Raw genomic sequence first — 24,814 nt, forward strand, 5'->3', positions numbered from 1 at the left:
CAGGGCTGCACCCTGCACCCTGCACCAGCAGGGGTGAGGGGCTGCAACTGAGGCCCTTCAGCCCACAGAGCCCCGAATGGTTACTAACAGAAGCTTGCCAGCCCTCCCTCTATAAAACCTAAGTACTATATAGACGGACACAGCCTTGCCTTCAGGCCGATCCCTGTATCCACAGCTACCTTCACTCTTCAAGGGACTGGTGCGGGGATACATACAACAGAGTTCCGCCCATCGCTGGATAGATTTGCCAGACTTGAGCTGCCTACTCGCCACACAGCGGAGACCTCACTGGACGCGGGGCTCATCAGCCCTCCCAGGGCCCCGCCCACTCAGCCACGCTCACCAAGACTCAACGGCTCCTTCATCCACCCCTCCCTGTATTTGTCGTTTTTACTGTAATTATGTGATTTAAGTAAGCATTAAACATTTAGACACCACATTATCAACATGAATGCACAAAGACGGTGTTCCTGTATGAAGAAAGCGTCTAGTTTCACAGAGACTCAAAGACAAACAGCTAAAAAGGACTGACAAAATGAGGGCTAGGGACTGGTGCTGTGGCATACTGGGTAAAGTTGCCTCCTGCAGTGCCGGCACCCATATGGTTCGAGTCCCAGATGCTCCACTTCTGATCTAGCTCCCTGCTAATGTGCCTGGAAAAGTAGTGAAGATGGCCCAAGTGCTTAGTCCATTGCACACACATGGGAGATCAGCAAGAAGCTCATGGCTCCTGGCTTCAGATCAGCTCAGCTCTGGCCACTGAAGCCATTTGGGGAGTGAACTAGCAGGTGGAAGATCTCTCTCTCTCTCTGTCTCTGTCTCTTTCTCTATGTATGTAACTCTGGCTTTCAAATAAATAAATAAAAAGAGGGCTAAACAACTGTATAAGTTGTTTTTTTAAAAAGATTTTATTTATTTATTTAATAGGTAGCGTTACAGACAGTGAGAAGGAGAGACAGAGAGAAAGGTCTTCCTTCGTTGGTTCACTCCCTAGATGGCCACAATGGCCGGAGCTGTGCCGATCCGAAGCCAGGAGCCAGGTGCTTCTTCCCAGTCTCCAAACGGGTGCAGGGGCCCAAGCACTTGGGCCATCATTTAGCAGACAGCTGGACTGGAAGAGAGGCAGCGTGGACTAGAACCGGCGCCCATATGGGATGCTGGCACCGCAGGCAGAGATTAACCTACTGCACCACGGCGCTGGCCCCAACAACTGTGTAAGTTTTGAAAAAAATCACTTAAAAAGTCAGATTTCTGCACTCAAACACCTCAAATTTGCTCCAACTTAAGAGGAAAAAATGAGCTCAAAGAAAAAGACCTTAATCCTTGACAAAATAACAGTAAATAAAGCCTTTATTTCATATTTGAGATATTATCATTTTTAAGAATGTTATTATTTTGACCAATGATGCAATTAATTATATTTGGTCTTTGTTTTGGAAAAGAGGGTCTCCACCACCTCTCCTGTCTGGGATTATCTTCTGACTGCCAGACAGGTGTCAGGTGGTCTCCTGGGGCCATGCTCCCTTTCAAGACACACACCCAAGTGCACCTGACCCAGGCAAAGCCGACAGCGGCACCTCCTTCTCCTGTGCGCAGACGCCCTCCTTACCTGGTGGTACTGGATGAGTCTCAGCAGCATCGACACCACCACCTCCTTCTGCGTCTCAAGCTCTCTTCCTGCATCAGCTTTGTTTGTTCCCCGTAACACGAAGAGGTCGTGGACGATGGGCTGCAGAGCAGGTATGGCTGCGGACACAGACGGCACCCTACTAAGCCACATTTGGAAGACAGCTGTGAACACCTCCAAAGTGTTTTCAGGAAATTAAAAACTCCTAACCTGTCCCTATGGTATGGTGAGGGGTGAACTAACTAACGGTATTAGTCAGTGTTCTGGGAATTGTCATTTTACTACATGGAGGCCCAGGACCCTCCTCTCCACACTGACTAACACTCCCGGGCAGCTCCTAAAGAAAGAAAACCAGGCTTTCTGTACCATGACTCACTTCTCGCTGCAGGGGACTCAAATGCAAACGTCCATCTGGAAATCATACTATCCGTAACCAAAGCAGTAAGATGCCTGGCGCAGGCAGAAGCTAACTGGTCTACCTGAGCGACAGTCACAGTGTGGACTGCACCTGCCTGTGCTGCTCTAAGTAAACTCATCTCTCACACACGAGATTTCCCCCCAGGCCATTAGGTCCAAAACAAAAATCAAAACAAATAGACTCACTACAACCACACAGAAAAAAACAGAAAAGAAACACAGGCACACTCGCCTCTGAAAGACACACACAGACACACTCACCTACCCTCAGTGACACACACACAGACACACCCACCCTCAGTGACACACACACAGGGACACCCACCCACCCTCAGTGACACACACACAGACACACCCACCCTCAGTGACACACAGGGACACTCACCCACCCTCAGTGACACACACACAGACACACCTACCCTCAGTGACACACACAGACACACCTACCCTCAGTGACACACACACAGACACACCCACCCTCAGTGACACACAGGGACACTCACCCTCAGTGACACACACAGACACACCTACCCTCAGTGACACACACACAGGCACACCCACCCTCAGTGACACAGACACAGGGACACTCACCCACCCTCAGTGACACACACACAGACACACCCACCCTCAGTGACACACACACAGGGACACCCACCCTCAGTGACACACAGGGACACCCACCCACCCTCAGTGACACACACACAGGGACACCCACCCACCCTCAGTGACACACACACAGGGACACCCACCCTCAGTGACACACACACAGGGACACCCACCCTCAGTGACACACACAGACACACCCACCCTCAGTGACACACACAGACACACCCACCCACCCTCAGTGACACACACAGACACACCTACCCTCAGTGACACACACAGACACACCTACCCTCAGTGACACACACACAGACACACCCACCCTCAGTGACACACAGGGACACCCACCCACCCTCAGTGACACACACACAGACACACCTACCCTCAGTGACACACACACAGACACACCTACCCTCAGTGACACACACACAGGGACACCCACCCTCAGTGACACACACACAGGGACACCCACCCACCCTCAGTGACACACACACAGACACACCCACCCTCAGTGACACACACACAGACACACCCACCCACCCTCAGTGACACACACACAGGGACACCCACCCACCCTCAGTGACACACACACAGACACACCCACCCACCCTCAGTGACACACACAGACACACCTACCCTCAGTGACACACACAGACACACCTACCCTCAGTGACACACACACAGACACACCCACCCTCAGTGACACACAGGGACACCCACCCACCCACCCTCAGTGACACACACACAGACACACCTACCCTCAGTGACACACACACAGACACACCCACCCTCAGTGACACACAGGGACACCCACCCACCCTCAGTGACACACACACAGACACACCCACCCTCAGTGACACACACACAGACACACCCACCCACCCTCAGTGACACACACAGACACACCCACCCTCAGTGACACACACACAGACACACCTACCCTCAGTGACACACACACAGACACACCCACCCTCAGTGACACACACAGACACAGCCACCCACCCTCAGTAACACACAGAGACACCCACCGACCCACAGTGACACACACACAGACACACCTACCCTCAGTGACACACACACAGGGACACTCACCCACCCTCAGTGACACACACACACACACCCTCAGTGACACACACACAGGGACACCCACCCACCTTCAGTGACACACACAGACACACCCACCCTCAGTGACACACACACAGACACACCTACCCTCAGTGACACACACACAGGGACACCCACCCACCCTCAGTGACACACACACAGACACACCCACCCTCAGTAACACAGACACAGGGACACTCACCCACCCTCAGTGACACAGACACACTCACCCACCCCTGATCAACAGGCCCACACAGGCACACCCCTGCTCTCAGATGGATGCTTTAGTTTTCCAGTGCTAAACTCAGGGTATGGCTGCCCAAGGTGCTCTCTGAAGGTCCTCGGCACCAGGGTGCCTTAACGTCAGGTGGGCGAGTATGCAGGTGAGTGGCTGCTGCAGAGCTGTGGACGATGTCTGGTATCTGACATTTGCATTTTCTGCTAAATCCGGTGGCTGAGATGCTACATACGACTACTCTGTCCCCACTGAGGCAGCAGCCTGAGCCCGTGTGAGGCCATGGCTAAGATGACTGGCTTAGCTGGTTAGGAGATCCAGAACCACCCCAACCTCTGCGCTCACTTGGCCTGGTCTACACTCTCCTGCAGATGGGCAGCACTAAGTGGCCGTGACATTTTCACATTTGGGGGTTTTACGGGTCTTAGGATATGTCCCTACCGAAGTTCAAAAGACAGTAGATTCCTGCAGAGGAGCCGAGAGAAGTCAGTAGGGAAAAGGCAGAAGATCAATTTATGGGCCGGCGGTGTGGCAGAACAGGTAAAGTTGCTACCTATGACCCGGGCATCCCATATGGGTGCCAGTTCAAGCCCTGGCTGCTCCAATTCCAATCTAGCTCCCTGCTAATGACCTGGGAAAGCAGCACAAGATGGTCCAAGTGGTTAGGCCCCTGCACCCACATAGGAGAATGGGAGGAAGCTCCTGGCTTGGGACTGGCCCAGCTCCAGCCATTGCAGCCTCTTGGGGAGTGAACTAGCAGATGGGGGATCTCTCCCTCTCTCTCTCTGTAAATCTGCCTTTAAATAAATAAATCTTAAAAAACATCAATTTAACAAGTTCAAAAAAAGATTTACAAGTGATTCTTTTTTTTTTTTTTTTTTTTTTTGACAGGCAGAGTGGATAGTGAGAGAGAGAGACAGAAAGAAAGGTCTTCCTTTGCTGTTGGTTCACCCTCCAATGGCTGCTGCGGCCGGCTCATCGCGCTGATCCAAAGCCAGGAGCCAGGTGCTTCTCCTGGTCTCCCATGCAGGGGCAGGGCCCAAGCACTTGGGCCATCCTCCACTGCCTTCCCGGGCCATAGCAGAGCTGGCCTGGAAGAGGGGCAACCGGGATAGAATCCGGCGCCCCGACAGGGACTAGAACCTGGTGTGCTGGCGCCGCAAAGCGGAGGATTAGCCTGTTAAGCCACGGCGCCGGCCTACAAGTGATTCTTAAAACCACACCACCTCACACCACATTTAGAGGGAGCTGCCTGAGCAGCTGACCATCTTCTACGGTCCTTATTTAAGCTCAAAAATAGTCAGGACAAAGGGAAAGTCCAAACTATGCCCTCCAATGCACCAGAGAAGAAGTGAAGCTGGCTCACGGCAAGTCAGATTTCACGTCGCGTTTGTGGGGCCTGGGAGTCACCATCGTGCTGGCCCAGGTTAAGCCTCTGACTGCAATGCCAGCATCCCACTTCAGAGTGCTGGTCAGCACCGGGCTGCTCCACTTCCAAACCAGCTTCCTGCTAATGTGTCGCAGAAGGCAGAAGGTAGCCCGACTGCCTAGGACCCTTCCACTCACACAGGAGACCCGCACGGAGTTCCTGTTTCCTGGCTTCTGCCTGGCCCAGGCCCAGCTGTTGTGGCCATTTGGGGAGTGACCCAGTAGGTAGAAGATCTCTGTCTGTCTTTCCCTCTTTGTAGTTCTTTCAAATAAGTAAGTCTTTTTAAAAAACAACAAAAAACCCTTTTCTGGAACAGGCATTTTCTTAATGGTTCAGATGCCAATCAGGATGTCTGCACCACAGATCATATAGGCTGGGGTCCAGCTCCTGACTCCAGCTTCCTACTGTGTAGGCCCCGTGAGGAAGCGGTGAAGGCTCGAGTTAACTGGCTTCCTTCCCCCATGGAGACCTGGATTGAGGTTCTGGCCCTTTGATTCAGCACCTGGCACAGCCTGGGTCCACTGGGGGCCTTGGGGAGTGAACCAGCAGATGGGAGCTCTCTCTTTCAAATAAATTTGGTGTTCTACACTGACAAACAGGGATACTTACATTAGACCGTTTTACCATTTCTTAGATGTTTTCCCTAAGTAGATTATGAACTCCTAAACACAAAGATTGTGCCCTCCACTTTTCTAAAACATCTCTACCAGTGCAGGCGCATGCACACACACACACACACAGCCTGCAAAGCCAGGCACTGTCTACACAGGTGAACATGGGTGTAAAGAGACTAACACCATAGAGCACATCACAACACTGAAGACCACAGGGAAAGGTGTGTCCCGTTACCGTGTGTCACAGCCTTCCTGCCACTGGCCATGATGCCATCACAGAGCTGAATGATTTTGGGAATCCCAATGATCTGTTTGGAATGATAGCGTTCATAAGACAGTAATACCAGGAAGAAAAAGATGTTTGGAATAATTGCCTCTGATTCCCTGGAAACAAAAACATCCATTTAGACATTTCTTTTTTTAAATTATGAAACATAATCAATACAAACAACATAGATAACTTGAGAGTGTACACTGAGCTGGGGCCTCGGAGAGCTCCTGCCTGTCCTGTCCTGTCTGCCCCCCACCACAGCTCCTGCCTGTCCTGTCCCATCTGCACCCCCCCACCCACAGCTCCTGCCTGTCCTGTCCCGTCTCCCCCACACACACAGCTGCTGCCTGTCCTGTCCCGTCTGCGCCCCCTCCCCACAGCTCCTGCCTGTCCTGTCCCGTCTCCCCACCGCACACACACAGCTGCTGCCTGTCCTGTCCCGTCTGCACCCCCCTACAGCTCCTGCCTGTCCTGTCCCGTCTGTACCCCCCCCACAGCTGCTGCCTGTCCTGTCCCGTCTGCACCCCCCCCAGCTCCTGTCTGTCCTGTCCCGTCTGAACCCCCCCCAGCTCCTGTCTGTCCTGTCCTGTCTGCACCCCCCCCACAGCTCCTGCCTGTCCTGTCCCGTCTGAACCCCCACACACAGCTCCTGTCTGTCCTGTCCCGTCTGCACCCCCCCAACAGCTGCTGCCTGTCCTGTCCCGTCCCCCCCCCACAGCTGCTGCCTGTCCTGTCCCGTCTGCACCCCCCCCACAGCTGCTGCCTGTTCTGTCCCGTCTCCCCCCCCCCCACAGCTCCTGCCTGTCCTGTCCCGTCTGCACCCCCCCCCACAGCTGCTGCCTGTCCTGTCCCGTCTGCACCCCCCCAACAGCTGCTGCCTGTCCTGTCCCGTCTGCACCCCCCCACAGCTGCTGCCTGTCCTGTCTGCACCCCCCCACCCCAGCTCCTGTCTGTCCTGTCCCGTCTCCAACCCCACACAGAGCTCTGCTCCTGTCCCGTCTCTGACCCCACGCACAGCTTCGCGCCATGCAGCCCTGACAACCCTGCTCGGCCAAGACAGGCAGTGCTTCTGGTTCTCCTGTGCCCCTGCATACTTGAAGAAATTGAGACTTAGAGGATAAAGAGTGACTTGCCCCAACTCACAGTCAAGGTATTTCTGGGTCTCCTGCCCCCCGGATTCTATCTGCACATGACCTCTGCACTACGCTTCCCTATTTGTCAGGGACCCCAGAAACCAGAGAAGCTTAATTTTCAATAATTATACTTGTAAACCTATAACAGACATAGCAAAAAGTACTTATCTTCTAGCAAGGAAAAGCTGCAGTTAATATACAGTTCGTAATTACTTAAAGCAGCCTTAACTGCAAATCCTCTCTACGAGGACTTGGCAATGAGCGCTCTGAGATGGCAATCATCTAGCAACCCAGCACCATAGCCAAATGCTTCCAAACAGGAATCGAAGACGGACAACAAGTCTGACTACCAGACGCGGAACTCGCGCTGAACAAGTCCTGAGATATTTGACTCACTAGTTGTTTAAGAGAAAAAATGTACAGCATGATCATCAGAGTTCCATTTTTTAAAGAAATAGCAAAAATGCCTGGGAATATTTTAAGGAAAAGGTCCGTGTACTCATCTAAAATGTCAGTGTACAACAAGCAGCAGAGTCTGCGGCAGCGGCGAGGCGCAGGTACCTGAACTGGCCCACTTCCATGTACTCAAACTGCTTCAGCACAAATCCGATGAACACCTGCACGGGAACAGAGCACGGCGTCAGTGACGGGAACGCGCGCGCCAGGCTTGTCTGTGGGTCATCTGGGTGAATTTCTAACAACTCCCTGAGCACGTAACTGGTCTATACACAAGAACTCACATCTGATCTGAAGTCAGACCGCATAATTGCAGAATACTTCCAGAAATCGCTTTGAAGACAAGTTTACTAAATACTCAGGTGAAATCGCACTGGAAAAATCCATCAGGCAGTACCCAAATATACCCCTGAGGCCTCATGGTTCCAGTTAACGACCAACCAAGCAGCACGGAATGCCTGACGCTGGCTTAATCTTCAGATGCCCAGATCAGCCCATCTCTGTCCAGCGCTGGACAAGAGCAGCCTTGGGCCACAGCCACCTCTGCCTACCAGAGAGCATGCACAGACGGAACCTTGGGCACGATGCAGACCCACAGCAGGCGCCCAGTAGGTCATTATCTAACTGAATAGAACAGCTTTCTGTTCTTATCATAAAACCGCTGCACTGCATGCTAACAAGCAGGGGAAAGGCACTGGATGGCACCACCAAGTGCAGGTGGCTGGGTGTGCCAAGTTTTGTTTGAGAGACAGTGTGAGAGACAGTGAAACTTCCCATCTGCTGTTCACTCCCAAAATTCCCATAACAGCTAGCGCTGGGCTAGGGTGGAAGCCAGGAACCGGAGACTCATCCAGGGTCCCTGCGCAGGTGGCACAAATTCAAGGACTTGAGCCATCCTCAGGAAGCTAGGGAGCCAGAGGCAGGAACTGAATCCAGGTACTGCAATGTGCAATGTCGCAACCACTAGGCCAACCACCTGCTCCTGGGCATGAGCTCTGCTCTCGAGGCCGGCCGAGGGTGCTGGGCACATTCACAGAGCCAGGCTGTCCTCTCTTAACGCTCACGTGTCAGAGGAGATCTCAGAGTGACAGAAAAGCAACAACAATGATTCCATTTCTGAAAAAAGGCTCTAGGTGTAATGACTCTACAAAGAACAGTCGAGGCTACCTGCCAGTCCTCTGGGAGAAGGTGCCCCACGGAAACAACGTATGGGCCATGGCCACATGAACACACCAGTTTCCACCCACGATGAGAAACGGGAAGTGTGGGGGAACAGACCCAGCCTTTGAGGGGCCCTCGCCACAGCACCACCGCAGTGCACTGGTTGTGGCCCTGACGCCATCGTGCCCACCTACAGGAACTTCTCCTCGGCTGCAGACCAGGGCTCCCACATGGCCCCTGCCCCAGAAGGGAAGGAAGTTCTGCAACGACGTGCTCCCACGGAAGGAAAGGGCCCGTTTACAGGGATGTTCCTCTCACGGCTTTGGAAAAAGGAAATAGAAACCTCAGGCAGAGGCAAGCCGAGTTCTGTGTTCCTGTTTCACTTCAGTTAACCCCATCACACCCCCTCCCACAAAGAGATGGATGTCTTGAACACATGTCCTGTGCAGCCTGGGGACATCAGACTCCATACCATAATAGGCTGCTGTCAACATTTGCAGGTGTATGAGTGTCTAGGACGGGAGAGAGAGAAGTGTTTCCACATGAGGACCCACATCTGCAGTGTATGAGAGTCTAGGAGGACAGGGAGAGGACAGTGTTTACCCTGAGGACCCACGTCTGCAGTGTATGAGAGTCTAGGACAGGGAGAGGACAGTGTTTACCCTGAGGACCCACATCTGCAGTGTATGAGAGTCTAGGACAGGGAGAGGACAGTGTTTACCCTGAGGACCCACATCTGCAGTGTATGAGAGTCTAGGACAGGGAGAGGACAGTGTTTACCCTGAGGACCCACCTCTGCAGTGTATGAGAGTCTAGGAGGACAGGGAGAGGACAGTGTTTACCCTGAGGACCCACATCTGCAGTGTATGAGAGTCTAGGAGGACAGGGAGAGGACAGTGTTTACCCTGAGGACCCACCTCTGCAGTGTATGAGAGTCTAGGACAGGGAGAGGACAGTGTTTACCTGAGGACCCACATCTGCAGTGTATGAGAGTCTAGGACAGGGAGAGGACAGTGTTTACCTGAGGGCCCACATCTGCAGTGTATGAGAGTCTAGGACAGGGAGAGGACAGTGTTTACCCTGAGGACCCACCTCTGCAGTGTATGAGAGTCTAGGACAGGGAGAGGACAGTGTTTACCCTGAGGACCCACATCTGCAGTGTATGAGAGTCTAGGAGGACAGGGAGAGGACAGTGTTTACCCTGAGGACCCACCTCTGCAGTGTATGAGAGTCTAGGACAGGGAGAGGACAGTGTTTACCCTGAGGACCCACCTCTGCAGTGTATGAGAGTCTAGGAGGACAGGGAGAGGACAGTGTTTACCCTGAGGACCCACCTCTGCAGTGTATGAGAGTCTAGGACAGGGAGAGGACAGTGTTTACCCTGAGGGCCCACATCTGCAGTGTATGAGAGTCTAGGAGGACAGGGAGAGGACAGTGTTTACCTGAGGACCCACCTCTGCAGTGTATGAGAGTCTAGGACAGGGAGAGGACAGTGTTTACCCTGAGGACCCACCTCTGCAGTGTATGAGAGTCTAGGACAGGGAGAGGACAGTGTTTACCCTGAGGACCCACATCTGCAGTGTATGAGAGTCTAGGACAGGGAGAGGACAGTGTTTACCTGAGGGCCCACATCTGCAGTGTATGAGAGTCTAGGAGGACAGGGAGAGGACAGTGTTTACCCTGAGGACCCACCTCTGCAGTGTATGAGAGTCTAGGAGGACAGGGAGAGGACAGTGTTTACCCTGAGGGCCCACATCTGCAGTGTATGAGAGTCTAGGACAGGGAGAGGACAGTGTTTACCCTGAGGACCCACCTCTGCAGTGTATGAGAGTCTAGGACAGGGAGAGGACAGTGTTTACCCTGAGGACCCACATCTGCAGTGTATGAGAGTCTAGGAGGACAGGGAGAGGACAGTGTTTACCCTGAGGACCCACCTCTGCAGTGTATGAGAGTCTAGGACAGGGAGAGGACAGTGTTTACCCTGAGGACCCACATCTGCAGTGTATGAGAGTCTAGGACAGGGAGAGGACAGTGTTTACCCTGAGGGCCCACATCTGCAGTGTATGAGAGTCTAGGACAGGGAGAGGACAGTGTTTACCCTGAGGACCCACCTCTGCAGTGTATGAGAGTCTAGGACAGGGAGAGGACAGTGTTTACCCTGAGGACCCACATCTGCAGTGTATGAGAGTCTAGGAGGACAGGGAGAGGACAGTGTTTACCCTGAGGACCCACCTCTGCAGTGTATGAGAGTCTAGGACAGGGAGAGGACAGTGTTTACCCTGAGGACCCACATCTGCAGTGTATGAGAGTCTAGGACAGGGAGAGGACAGTGTTTACCCTGAGGACCCACATCTGCAGTGTATGAGAGTCTAGGACAGGGAGAGGACAGTGTTTACCCTGAGGACCCACATCTGCAGTGTATGAGTGTCTAGGACAGGGAGAGGACAGTGTTTACCCTGAGGACCCACATCTGCAGTGTATGAGTGTCTAGGACAGGGAGAGGACAGTGTTTACCCTGAGGACCCACATCTGCAGTGTATGAGAGTCTAGGACAGGGAGAGGACAGTGTTTACCTGAGGGCCCACATCTGCAGTGTATGAGAGTCTAGGAGGACAGGGAGAGGACAGTGTTTACCCTGAGGACCCACCTCTGCAGTGTATGAGAGTCTAGGACAGGGAGAGGACAGTGTTTACCCTGAGGACCCACATCTGCAGTGTATGAGTCTAGGAGGACAGGGAGAGGACAGTGTTTACCCTGAGGACCCACATCTGCAGTGTATGAGAGTCTAGGAGGACAGGGAGAGGACAGTGTTTACCCTGAGGACCCACATCTGCAGTGTATGAGAGTCTAGGACAGGGAGAGGACAGTGTTTACCCTGAGGACCCACATCTGCAGTGTATGAGTGTCTAGGACAGGGAGAGGACAGTGTTTACCCTGAGGACCCACATCTGCAGTGTATGAGAGTCTAGGAGGACAGGGAGAGGACAGTGTTTACCCTGAGGACCCACATCTGCAGTGTATGAGTGTCTAGGACAGGGAGAGGACAGTGTTTACCTGAGGACCCACCTCTGCAGTGTATGAGAGTCTAGGAGGACAGGGAGAGGACAGTGTTTACCCTGAGGACCCACCTCTGCAGTGTATGAGAGTCTAGGAGGACAGGGAGAGGACAGTGTTTACCCTGAGGACCCACCTCTGCAGTGTATGAGAGTCTAGGAGGACAGGGAGAGGACAGTGTTTACCCTGAGGACCCACCTCTGCAGTGTATGAGAGTCTAGGACAGGGAGAGGACAGTGTTTACCCTGAGGACCCACATCTGCAGTGTATGAGAGTCTAGGACAGGGAGAGGACAGTGTTTACCCTGAGGGCCCACATCTGCAGTGTATGAGAGTCTAGGACAGGGAGAGGACAGTGTTTACCCTGAGGACCCACATCTGCAGTGTATGAGTCTAGGACAGGGAGAGGACAGTGTTTACCCTGAGGACCCACATCTGCAGTGTATGAGAGTCTAGGAGGACAGGGAGAGGACAGTGTTTACCCTGAGGACCCACATCTGCAGTGTATGAGAGTCTAGGAGGACAGGGAGAGGACAGTGTTTACCCTGAGGACCCACATCTGCAGTGTATGAGAGTCTAGGAGGACAGGGAGAGGACAGTGTTTACCCTGAGGACCCACATCTGCAGTGTATGAGAGTCTAGGAGGACAGGGAGAGGACAGTGTTTACCTGAGGACCCACATCTGCAGTGTATGAGAGTCTAGGAGGACAGGGAGAGGACAGTGTTTATCTGAGGACCCACATCTGCAGTGTATGAGTGTCTAGGACAGGGAGAGGACAGTGTTTACCCTGAGGACCCACATCTGCAGTGTATGAGAGTCTAGGAGGACAGGGAGAGGACAGTGTTTACCCTGAGGACCCACATCTGCAGTGTATGAGTGTCTAGGACAGGGAGAGGACAGTGTTTACCTGAGGACCCACATCTGCAGTGTATGAGAGTCTAGGAGGACAGGGAGAGGACAGTGTTTACCCTGAGGACCCACCTCTGCAGTGTATGAGAGTCTAGGACAGGGAGAGGACAGTGTTTACCCTGAGGACCCACATCTGCAGTGTATGAGAGTCTAGGAGGACAGGGAGAGGACAGTGTTTACCCTGAGGACCCACACCTGCAGTGTATGAGAGTCTAGGAGGACAGGGAGAGGACAGTGTTTACCTGAGGACCCACATCTGCAGTGTATGAGAGTCTAGGACAGGGAGAGGACAGTGTTTACCTGAGGGCCCACATCTGCAGTGTATGAGAGTCTAGGAGGACAGGGAGAGGACAGTGTTTACCCTGAGGACCCACCTCTGCAGTGTATGAGAGTCTAGGAGGACAGGGAGAGGACAGTGTTTACCCTGAGGGCCCACATCTGCAGTGTATGAGAGTCTAGGAGGACAGGGAGAGGACAGTGTTTACCCTGAGGACCCACCTCTGCAGTGTATGAGAGTCTAGGAGGACAGGGAGAGGACAGTGTTTACCCTGAGGGCCCACATCTGCAGTGTATGAGAGTCTAGGAGGACAGGGAGAGGACAGTGTTTACCCTGAGGACCCACCTCTGCAGTGTATGAGAGTCTAGGACAGGGAGAGGACAGTGTTTACCCTGAGGGCCCACATCTGCAGTGTATGAGAGTCTAGGAGGACAGGGAGAGGACAGTGTTTACCCTGAGGACCCACCTCTGCAGTGTATGAGAGTCTAGGAGGACAGGGAGAGGACAGTGTTTACCCTGAGGACCCACATCTGCAGTGTATGAGAGTCTAGGACAGGGAGAGGACAGTGTTTACCCTGAGGACCCACCTCTGCAGTGTATGAGAGTCTAGGACAGGGAGAGGACAGTGTTTACCCTGAGGACCCACATCTGCAGTGTATGAGAGTCTAGGAGGACAGGGAGAGGACAGTGTTTAACCTGAGGACCCACGTCTGCAGTGTATGAGAGTCTAGGAGGACAGGGAGAGGACAGTGTTTACCTGAGGACCCACATCTGCAGTGTATGAGAGTCTAGGACAGGGAGAGGACAGTGTTTACCTGAGGGCCCACATCTGCAGTGTATGAGAGTCTAGGAGGACAGGGAGAGGACAGTGTTTACCCTGAGGACCCACCTCTGCAGTGTATGAGAGTCTAGGACAGGGAGAGGACAGTGTTTACCCTGAGGGCCCACATCTGCAGTGTATGAGAGTCTAGGAGGACAGGGAGAGGACAGTGTTTACCCTGAGGACCCACCTCTGCAGTGTATGAGAGTCTAGGAGGACAGGGAGAGGACAGTGTTTACCCTGAGGACCCACATCTGCAGTGTATGAGAGTCTAGGACAGGGAGAGGACAGTGTTTACCCTGAGGACCCACCTCTGCAGTGTATGAGAGTCTAGGAGGACAGGGAGAGGACAGTGTTTACCCTGAGGACCCACCTCTGCAGTGTATGAGAGTCTAGGACAGGGAGAGGACAGTGTTTACCCTGAGGACCCACACCTGCAGTGTATGAGAGTCTAGGAGGACAGGGAGAGGACAGTGTTTACCTGAGGACCCACATCTGCAGTGTATGAGAGTCTAGGACAGGGAGAGGACAGTGTTTACCTGAGGGCCCACATCTGCAGTGTATGAGAGTCTAGGAGGACAGGGAGAGGACAGTGTTTACCCTGAGGACCCACCTCTGCAGTGTATGAGAGTCTAGGAGGACAGGGAGAGGACAGTGTTTACCCTGAGGGCCCACATCTGCAGTGTATGAGAGTCTAGGAGGACAGGGAGAGGACAGTGTTTACCCTGAGGACCCACCTCTGCAGTGTATGAGAGTCTAGGAGGACAGGGAGAGGACAGTGTTTACCCTGAGGGCCCACATCTGCAGTGTATGAGAGTCTAGGAGGACAGGGAGAGGACAGTGTTTACCCTGAGGACCCACCTCTGCAGTGTATGAGAGTCTAGGACAGGGAGAGGACAGTGTTTACCCTGAGGGCCCACATCTGCAGTGTATGAGAGTCTAGGAGGACAGGGAGAGGACAGTGTTTACCCTGAGGACCCACCTCTGCAGTGTATGAGAGTCTAGGAGGACAGGGAGAGGACAGTGTTTACCCTGAGGACCCACCTCTGCAGTGTATGAGAGTCTAGGACAGGGAGAGGACAGTGTTTACCCTGAGGACCCACCTCTGCAGTGTATGAGAGTCTAGGACAGGGAGAGGACAGTGTTTACCCTGAGGACCCACATCTGCAGTGTATGAGAGTCTAGGAGGACAGGGAGAGGACAGTGTTTAACCTGAGGACCCACGTCTGCAGTGTATGAGAGTCTAGGAGGACAGGGAGAGGACAGTGTTTACCTGAGGACCCACATCTGCAGTGTATGAGTGTCTAGGACAGGGAGAGGACAGTGTTTACCTGAGGACCCACATCTGCAGTGTATGAGAGTCTAGGACAGGGAGAGGACAGTGTTTACCCTGAGGACCCACCTCTGCAGTGTATGAGAGTCTAGGACAGGGAGAGGACAGTGTTTACCCTGAGGACCCACATCTGCAGTGTATGAGAGTCTAGGAGGACAGGGAGAGGACAGTGTTTCTGCCTATGGAAATCCCCTAACTACACAGAAAAGCAGCTCAGGGTCACAGCCCAGCGACAGGCAAATCTGGCTGAGTTAACGCCAACTCTGTCCGCAGTGCACTAATGGCATGGCTCTTGTTTGAAAGGACTTTGCACCGGGGATGGCAGGGTCAGCCAGAACCTCCAGCCACAGCCACCACAGCAGAAGGTGAGGTGTCTGGGAGGAACTTCCTGTGTGCCGCCACACAGCTCCCTCCTGGAGTCTCGGGCCCTTGGGGAGAGGTGCGCTAACTGCCTGGATTGCTGGCGGCTGCTAACCACAGGTGACCAACTACATTTGAAAGCACATCACCAAAAGCACAAATCTGCACTCAGCTCACAGGACTGGCGGGGAGGGAAAGTTCAGGGTGCTAAAGGCCCACCCTCCCAGGGCACAGCTCAGCCTGGGCGGAGGCTGCCTGGTGCACGCCAGGCTCTCTGCAGCAGGAACAGCATCAAGTCGATAAGAGGCAGCAAACGGGGGGAGGGGGAAGGCAAATGTGGCATTTCTCTAGCGTCTTTTGACAGTAATTTTCATTGAATTAGGAATAGGTGTGGTGAATACAAGATGAAGGGACAAACCTGGTCTGAATCCAGAAGACAGTAATTAACTCGCAGCTGAACCAGCTGTGCCAGCAAGTCCAGAACCTGCCTCTGTAACTGCACCGAGGTCGTCGTGGTGTACTGTTTCAGCGCTTTGATGACAAGAGGCTCAAATAAACGGATGTGATTATGAATAGCATTCTGGGAAGAAAAGCAGAAAGAGCCCACAGTGAGTCTTCAACTCTCAGCTTCAAGCAGCCAATTTGCAAAGTCTCAAGTGAGACTTCCACTCCTGGTCACCAGCCTGCTCACCCTGCAGGGACATTGATTTACCTTATCTGCACGGTTCTTTGTGACACTTGTGAGGTTTGTCTTCAATTGTGTAGACACTTTCTGCAGGACATCAAACCACCTGCCAAACAGGAAAGAAAAATCTTTACGTAATCTCCGTACACAGCTCTACTCCAACTCACCAACTTTACCTGCACAAGTCAGCACATGTCAGAATGAAAAAGAACCCCCCGGGCCGCTCAGTAGCAACAGTATGCTCTTGGGCACCATGCCTTGTTACCTGTAGAAGACTGATCAAGTGTGAGCCACAAGAAACATTCTTAGGGATAAAGACTCTTTACATGGGGGTGGGTATTTGGTGTAGTGGTTAAGATACCACTTGGAACCCAACAACCTGTATCCGGGGGCCTGGAATTGAGTCTTGGCTCTGCTCCAGACACCAGCTCCCTCCTAACGTGTGCCCAGGGAGGAAGCTGGGGTGACTCAGGTAGCTGGGTTCCTGCCATCTGTCTGGGAAACCTATCAGTTCTGGCTCCTGATCCTGTCCTGGCCCAGCTGGTCTATTATGGGCATCTGGGGAATGAACCAGAAGATGGGAGATCTCTGTCTCTTTGCTTTTCAAATAAATAAGATAACAGAAATTATTTTTAAAATGTACAGCAACTATATCCTTTTCTTTTGAAGAAATATATTTTAAATTAAAAGACAGTAACATACATACATGTACTTGCTTATTTATGATGCCCCATGTGATCACATTAAGTTTTTTCGTATTTTTTTTTTTTTTTAAGATTTACTTTTATTTATTTGCAAGTCAGTTACACAGAGAGAGGAGAGGCAGAGAAAAAGAGAGGTCTTCCATCCGCTGGTTCACTCCCCAATTGGCCGCAATGATTGGAGCTGTGCCGATCTGAAGGCAAGAGCCAGGAGCTTCTTCCAGGTCTCCCACACAGGTGCAGGGGCCCAAGGACTTGGGCCATCCTCTACTGCTTTCCCAGGCGATAGCAGAGAGCTGGATCGGAAGTGGAACAGCCAGGTCTCGAACTGGCACCCATGTGGGATGGTGGCACTGCAGGCGGTGGATTCACCTGCTACGCCACAGCGCCGGCCCCCCACATTATACTTTTAGGTAGATGTGTTTCTGAATTGTGGACATGGAGTAAGTATATCACCACCATAAAGCCTAGGACACGAGCATTTTCTTTGATTCGTGACTCTAGGGTTTTAGCTGTGGCTGTTTGATCACATTCATGAAAGAAATTCTACTGTTACTACACAGCATAGCAAATGAAATACCTGACAATAATTACGGTAATTTAAGAAACACCTACAGAGGTCTGGGTATCAAAAAACACTAACAAAGATTTAAGTGAAAAAATACCTTAAGCCATAAAGTTTAGAAAACAACCAAGCAATACCCAAGACTCTTTTATACCTGCAGATCCCTCTAAACATCAGCATTACTGTGCCGTGTTGAAGCGGCTTTTTTCACATTACAGACCTGAAAAGCATCACCAACATGTAACACGTCACCACACAGGGAAGCGGCACTGATAAGCACGTGAGGATCAGCACAAGCTCCCGGGGCGTGAGGACACTCTACGGTGCCGCCTGGTCTGCCGGCACAGAGTTGGGGTGGAGCAGCCGCTGAGGACTCCCAGCTCCCTCTGAGCTGGGACGGTTCCACAAGGCCCAGCCCCTGGCTGTGCCTGCCTCGCCCAGGCACCCACCCTACCTCCCGAGTTCTCTGAGCACAGTCCATGACTGGAGCACACCAGCGAGCTCCTCTGGACTTCTCACCTCCTTCCCAAGTAGCCCTGCTCGCTCATTTGCGAGTCTCCCAGCACGACGCTCCCCCGCGACCGTTACCCTGACGTGTCATGCTCCTGCTCCGCCTGCACCATGTTCCGCAGGCTGGCATCAGCTAATGCTTGCGTGAAGTGGGTGTAGGGAGCCATGAAGCAGTAGTGATACAAGCCCGGCCGCACGCTGGAGGAGCCAAGGCGCTGTGCTCGGCCTTGAGACTTGCTGGGGTTGGAAGATATGCCATCAAACTGGGAGGCCAAGTTCGTCCCAAAGAGAGTCTTCAACAACTAGGGCGATAAAGAGTGGACAGTCAATATTTGACTTAACGTCGCCCGAGCAGTATTTGGAGCTGCCGCACAGCTATCAAATCCATCAGTGTGAGCGAGTGTGTCAGCAAAAATGCAGCATGTGGTATTTTTGCTAGGATCGCTGTGAACAAGTAACACTCTGCTAGGAAGCGCTGCACATACCCGAGACCAATCTTGGGTTTCTCTGTGGCACTCAATGAGACGGGTTTGCTTTTTTTTTTTTCTCCTTTTTATTTATTTGAAAGGCAGAGTCAGAGGGAGAGAGACAGAGAGGGAGGAAGGGAGAAACGGATATATAAATAAAAGAGAGATTTTCCATCCACTGGTTCACTCCCAAAAAACGGCCACAATAGCCAGGGCTGGGCCAGGCCAAAGCCAGGAGCCAGGAGACTCCTCCAGGTCTCCCACAAGAAAGCAGGGGCTCAGCACTTGGGCCATCCTCCTTTGCTTTCCCAGGTGCAGCTGCAGGGAGCTGGATAGGAAGTGGAGCAGCCAGGACTCGAACCAGCACCCACATGGGATCCAGGACTGCAGACAGTGGCTTAACCTGCTATGCCTCAGCACCAGCCCTGAAGCTGGCGGTTCTAAACAAACCCCAGAGGGTCAGGAAGACAACGGTTAAGCAGCAAGGACCCAGGGAGCGTTGAATGTCCTCTGCTCTCCACAGCGATGGATTTCACCCTCACTTGGCCCCAGCATGGAAAGACCAAGACAGACAGTTCAGACCACCCAGCTCTTTCTCCTGACCACATCGCCAGCACCAGCTGCTGAAGCAAAGCAGCGTTTCCCGCCAAGCGTGAGGGTGTTCTTACCTGCTGGACACAGACTGTCGCCATCGTCGGTTCTCGACTGAAGCAGGATTTCAGGTATCCAAGGATCTCTTCCACACACTGTGCAAATAATGGCAGGACACTCAGTGACTCACAGATGGTCCACTACCCTGTGAATCTCCACCAGAAATCAGACACAAGACAGCTTCCATTTACACTAGCCAAACATCAAAGACAATCAGAGCAAGGGTTTCAATTTGCCACATTCAACAGTCAATAAAAAATCTTAAAATGCAAGGATTCCTGGGTTTGGGTATCCCTTCCCTCACTCATGCACTCAATACATAGTGACTGGGTGTGTACTCTCCATCACGCATCCAGGCCTGTCTTCAGGAGGAACAGAGTGTGAAGAGCAGTTACAAGCCCTGAGTTCGTGGAGAGATGTAAAGAACACAACGCACAACGCATGCGCACAGGATGCGGTATGACTCAGTTCTACAAGTGCGGCTCAGCAGTCCGCAAGAATGACCACAGCGACTGCCTTCCTGTTACTATTCTCACAGTGATTTTCCCAGCACCCAGCACCTTTCTGAAGGCTGAAGATGGAAGGAGAAGCTAAGCCTCCACCTACAAAACCACCCATCCACAACTCTGAATCAGCAGCAGGCTGCCCACTGCCTAACTATCCGTGAGCCACTGTTCATTGCTGGAACTCAATACTGCCGGAAGCAGACAACATAAGCCTGGAAGGGCCTCCCTATTCATCTGTGTGATGTAATCTCCTGTGCTAAAAAACAGACTTTTGTTGGTTACAAACACTCAAGGACCATGCATGTTTAAACTCTGATTTACTGAAATTGGATTCCAAATGTTCAAGGTTATACTTTCTAAGGTCGAATTTGTGATATGTCATTTTTTGTTTCTGCTAGTTAATTGTAGATAACTAATAAATAACTAAACAATCATAACTAGACCTTTTGAGTCACAATTTGTCTAAGGGCCGGCGCTGTGGTGTAGCAGGTAAAGCCGCTACCTGCAGTGCTAGTATCCCATATGGGTGCTGGTTCAAGACCAGGTTGCTCCACTTCCAAACCAGCTCTCTGTTATGGCCTGAGAAGGCCACAGAAGATGACCCAAGTGCTTTGGCCCCTGCACCCAAGTGGGAGACTCAGAAGAAGCTCCTGGCTCCTGGTTTTCGACTGGCCCAGCTCTTGCCATTGTAGCCATTTGGGGAGTGAACCAGCAGATAGAAGACCTGTCTCCCTCTTTCTGCCTCTATATAACCTTGCCATTCAAATAAATAAAAATCTTAAATAATAAAAAACCTCTGTCTAACAAAGCACTGTGGCTCTTGATACACAGGTAGGGAATGCTCAGCGCGCGAGAAGCTGAACTGAATCCTGCAAGCAGGGACAAAGGGTAAAGTCTGGGGCCTCTGAGAGCTACAGAGCAGCAGGGAGCCATGGCCCCGCTGCAAATATTAATATCCAAAATAACACGGAAATACTTCCACTGCTACCCAGAGTGGGAGAGAAAGACCGGAAGTGCCCTCCTGCCTGGGGACACGGGGGGACACAAAGCCACAGTTCAGCAGAGAAGAGGAGCTGACACGCTGTGGCTTTAAGCTGGGCCCTGCATGAACTCATCTGGCCCTGAGAATTCGTACCCCTCAGCCTCGAGTCCTGGTAGGAAATCCTGGTAGGAAATGGGCTGACAGCAGCTCCCTCACAGACAGCCAACACGCGCCATGCACTCAGCCACTGTTCCTTCCCTGCTGTGGCCCCCCAGGCACGGCCGCACGCACTGAAGACACAGAAGTAAGCAAATGGCACGCTGATGCTGCCATGGGCCCTGGGAGCCTCGACAGGACGGGCGGGAAGGCCCTGCATAAGCTCCGCTCTGAGGGGACGGGTGCACACGACACAGCCACTAGTTATGGCATGTGCATCCACTAACGTGTCTCATGGCAGAAAGCACAAGGGAAACGAGGTAAACCTGTGTGCATATCAAGATAAGGACAAGAATTTAGAGATGGAAACAAGCAAACTTCAGAAGATCCACCTGTTTGGAAGGGGCAGTGACCTGTACCTCACCTTGAAATGGTATGTCCTGCACACACACTTGTTAACACGTATTTATACACAACAAAGCATACCTAGCAAAAAACTTTAAAGATTAAAGAACGCACAGCACTGTCCTAACTTTGCTGTTAAAGTGTTTTCATTGTGAAACAGGAGCAGTGGGGAGAACAAGCCACACACACTCATGGAACCTGATTTGCCCCTCTCACTGGAAAAGATTGATTCAGAAAATAAAGGACATTTTTAAACCCACAAAGTTTTTACAATAAACTGGGTCTAAGCTAATGTATGGTAACAAAATAACAAAAGGATACAAATAGAACCTTCCTTCCCTGGGCCGCGTGGCTAGGCCGTGAGTCAGTGGGGGCGCTGGCCAGGAGATGGGGACCGGGGAGTCTTCCCAATCTGCTGCTGCTCCCTGCACATCCCTAGAGAACCAGGGCCCAGCTCCCAGAGGCAATGAAGCACAGACCTTCCCGATGTCCTGAAGTGTGGCCAGCTCCAGGAGCTGAGAGAGGACATCCAAGGCAGAACGCAGGAATCCCCCGAACTTCTCCGTGCTGTTCTGCAGGTCCAGGGTGACCTTGGGAAGGGGACGAGAGAGCACTCGGTTACGGCCCTGCAGCATGCTGGCTATGGCGGCGGAGGCTGTGCGGCTGCACACTCACTACTGTGAGAGAGAAAACACCTGGGAAAGGAAGGATTCTTCTAGGTAACTATACAGTTCAAAGGCTTCGAGCAAGGTGCTGACAGCTGGGATATTAACAAACAGAAAATCCTAATCTCATGCACACCAGGATCCCTAGGGGAAGCCATTACCAGATTCAGATCCATTGCTCAGTTGGCTACAACAATGTTAACTCTGTCTCCAGACACAGTAAGAGCCTAAGGGACTCAGTGTAACTAAAGTACGCAGCAGTCCCCATGTTCCACACTCGAAGAACGGGTCAGAACCACAGACATAATGCACAAGAACAAAGGTGAAAATAAAACATTGGAAAAAGCATGCCGGCAGACAGAAAAGTCTGCTCCGTGAACTTCAGCCTAACTCCCTGTGAGGAGAGCAGACATGCTCCGAGCAGAGGCAGAGGAGCAAGTGGGAGGATGAAAGGAAAATGAACCTGAGCCGCGGCTGCACCACAGTCAACCTGCATGTGCCCACCAGGCCTGGGGGAGCACGGGCACCCAGCAGCGACAACAGGGGACGCCAGGTGCGGGTGAGGGGATGACATCACACAGGGATCAAGAGCCCAAGGAGGAAGGGGCTCCCCACTGGCCAGCCCAGCAATCCCTCCTTCCCCGGACAACAAGGAGGAGGAGACAGGAAGCCTCCAGCACGCAGCGCCCCTGGAAGGCCTGTCTCCCATCATGATAGGACAGCCTTGGCGTGACAGGCATGGAACAAGTTCTGAGGAGACCTGAAAATCAAAGAAACCACCAGGCACTACACACGTGGGAGGAAGCGACGCTCAGCAGCTCGCACAAGGGACGAGGCACGGAGAAGTGCAAAGAGCCACTGTGGCCGCTCACGAGCTGGATGACAGGCAAAGGGTGCAGGAACACAGGACATCGAGAGCTTCCAGGAGGCTGGCACACTGAGGGAGGAGAATGACAGACGGGGACAGACACTCTGGGAGCCCAGGAAGGGGTCCCAGAACTGAAGACGTGGTGAGCTGGAAGCAGGGAAGAGATGCCTTCGCTGAGGGGCATCTTCTGCTTTCGGAATGAGAATGCGAGGAACAGGCAGGCAAACTGAGGCCCCAAATCTTTTGTAAAGTGAGTTGAAGATTTTTATCCTTCACAATTACCGAAAGCCTTCAGAAAAAAGTTGTATGAGGCTTACAACTCTGTTTCTTTAATGAGAAGTATCGTTTAATAACAAAACAGACGAGGGGCAGGTGTTGTGGCTCAGTGGATTAGGCAGCTGCTTGGAGCACCACATCTCATTTTGGAATGCGCCAGCTTGGGTCCTGGCAGCTCCACTTCTGATGCAGCTCCCTGCTAATGTGCCTGGGAAGGCAGCAGATGATGCCCCAAGAACTTGCATCCCTGCCACCCACATGGGAGATCAGAATGGAGTTCTAGGCTCCTGGTTTCAGCCTGGTCCATTCTCAGCTGTTGCAGCCATTTGGGGAGTGAACCAGTGTATAGAAGACTCTCTGTCACTCTGCTTTTCAAAGCAAATCAATCAACCAAAAACAACAACAGAATATCTAGAGACTTATCTACCAAGAAATGTGCAATATCTATATGAAATTATTCTTTTTTTAAAGATTTATTTATTGGTCGGTGCTGCGGCTCACTAGGCTAATCCTCCGCCTGCGGCGCCGGCACCCTGGGTTCTAGTCCTGGTTGCTCCTCTTCCAGTCCTCTCTGTTGTGGCCCGGGAGTGCCATGGAGGATGGCCCAGGTCCTTGGGCCCTGCACCTGCATGGGAAACCAGGAGGAAGCACCGGCTCCTGGCTTTGGATCGGCACAGCGCGCCGGCCACAATGCGCCAGCCACAGCAGCCACTTGGGGGGTGAACCAACAGAAAAGGAAGACCTTTCTCTCTCTCTCACTGTCTGACTCTGCCTGTCAAAAAAAAAAAAAAAAGTTTATTTATTTATTTGAAAGGCAGAGTTACAGAGAGGCAGAGGCAGAGAGGGAAAAAGAGAAAGAGAGAGAGAGAGAGAGAGGTCTTCCATCTGCTGGTTCACTCTCCAAATGGCCAGAGCTATGCGGATCCGAAGGCAGGAGTCAGGAGCTTCCCACGCGGGTGCAGGGCCCAAGGACCTGGGCCATCTTCTGCTGCTTTCCCAGGCCATAGCAGAGAGCTGGATCGGGAGTGGAGCACCTCGGGCTTGAATCAGCACCCATATGGAATGTCAGCACCACAGGCGGCAGCTTTACCCACCACGCCACAATACCGGCCCCTACATCAAATTTTTAAAAATCTTTTTAAAAACCCTTCCAATTTCATGTGCTTCTGAGGTAATAAAAGGGGTTTTGAACAAACAGAAAAGCCTCCCAGGTGGAGATCAAGAGCCCAAGAAGGACAATGGAAAAGCTGACTCAGCATCCAATACACCAGCTCTCCCTAATTCAACCCCCAAGTCCCACCGTACGTCCTAGTGCCTCTCGGAAAGTAAAGTTGTCTTGGATAGCCCAAACACAACACCTACACGCCATGAAAGAGAAAATTTCTCTAATAGGAAAACTCAAAATATGTTTTGTGACACAAGCTACAAAGCTAAACAGTAAACCTGAGAAAACTAATGGTAACTCCCATCCTTAAAGCTAACGTATTCAAAGGTGTGTGTGCCTGTGTACATGTGTACACGCAGCCTGGAAACCCTAAGACATCAGCAGTCCATTAGAAATATGTTTCTGTGCA

At 52.2% G+C, this 24,814-nt stretch overlaps 1 protein-coding gene across 2 annotated transcripts in view; it reads right to left on the reverse strand.

Annotated features, from left to right (window-relative positions):
- HTT (huntingtin) overlaps nucleotides 1–24,814 on the reverse strand; it is a 173,676-nt gene that overhangs the window by 63,170 nt on the left and 85,692 nt on the right. For both annotated transcript variants that reach the window (XM_062212855.1, XM_062212854.1), the window contains 8 exons: nucleotides 21,911–22,021; nucleotides 19,400–19,477; nucleotides 18,343–18,566; nucleotides 16,516–16,594; nucleotides 16,222–16,383; nucleotides 7,995–8,050; nucleotides 6,265–6,413; nucleotides 1,610–1,746 (listed from right to left, as the gene is read on the reverse strand). In XM_062212855.1, coding sequence (XP_062068839.1) covers nucleotides 1,610–1,746; nucleotides 6,265–6,413; nucleotides 7,995–8,050; nucleotides 16,222–16,383; nucleotides 16,516–16,594; nucleotides 18,343–18,566; nucleotides 19,400–19,477; nucleotides 21,911–22,021 — 996 coding nt within the window. The remainder of the gene's footprint in view (nucleotides 1–1,609; nucleotides 1,747–6,264; nucleotides 6,414–7,994; nucleotides 8,051–16,221; nucleotides 16,384–16,515; nucleotides 16,595–18,342; nucleotides 18,567–19,399; nucleotides 19,478–21,910; nucleotides 22,022–24,814) is intronic.

Source organism: Lepus europaeus, chromosome 16 (genome assembly GCF_033115175.1).
Source record: "Lepus europaeus isolate LE1 chromosome 16, mLepTim1.pri, whole genome shotgun sequence".
Lineage (NCBI taxonomy): Eukaryota > Metazoa > Chordata > Mammalia > Lagomorpha > Leporidae > Lepus > Lepus europaeus.